The 545-nt window shown below is 50.5% G+C and overlaps 1 protein-coding gene across 1 annotated transcript in view; it reads left to right on the forward strand.

The window, feature by feature from the left end:
• Nucleotides 1-545, forward strand: part of Ccdc163 (coiled-coil domain containing 163) — a 5,916-nt gene extending 5,371 nt beyond the window's left edge. The window contains exon 10 of the mRNA XM_005370018.3: nucleotides 184-545. Coding sequence (XP_005370075.1) covers nucleotides 184-299 — 116 coding nt within the window. The 3' untranslated portion in view covers nucleotides 300-545. The remainder of the gene's footprint in view (nucleotides 1-183) is intronic.

The following is a 545-nucleotide window of genomic DNA, read 5'->3' on the forward strand; positions in this document are numbered from 1 at the left end:
CCACTACATTCCCCATTACATCACTCATTGCAGTTGGGGACAGAAACAGGTACTCAGTGAGAAGCACCTGTTCATGGGTACATATAAACCAGGCCTGCGCGTCCTTTCCAGGATGTCCAGGGCCTGGTTTTATGCACATCACAGTCTGGCTAATGGTTGGTTTGTCATTTTACTTCCTCTTAGAACTTCAGAACACCCTTTCTAGCCTGGAACCCAGCAGCTCTCAGTCCCATGCCCACAGCCCTGGGCGAGAGGATCTGTCCCTTCAGGGCCTCAATGTCGTGCAGAGTGACCTGTAAGGACTTGTAAGAAGGATGAGCTAGATGAAGCGTCCACCCGAGGCAGTCTTCTCATCCCCTCTGCTATGTGCCCTCTTCCCTGAGGCATCTCCCTACCAGCCATTCTGGCTCCTCAGCTATTTTAAAATAAAGTGGCTTGGTGTCCCTGGTGTGTTTTCTACGTGTCTTCACCCACATGAGATCAATTCTGCTGGACATTTCCTTCTCACCTAACTGCTTCCTGTGACCTCTGCCTCTGATTTCTGA

Source organism: Microtus ochrogaster, unplaced genomic scaffold (genome assembly GCF_000317375.1).
Source record: "Microtus ochrogaster isolate Prairie Vole_2 unplaced genomic scaffold, MicOch1.0 UNK69, whole genome shotgun sequence".
Lineage (NCBI taxonomy): Eukaryota > Metazoa > Chordata > Mammalia > Rodentia > Cricetidae > Microtus > Microtus ochrogaster.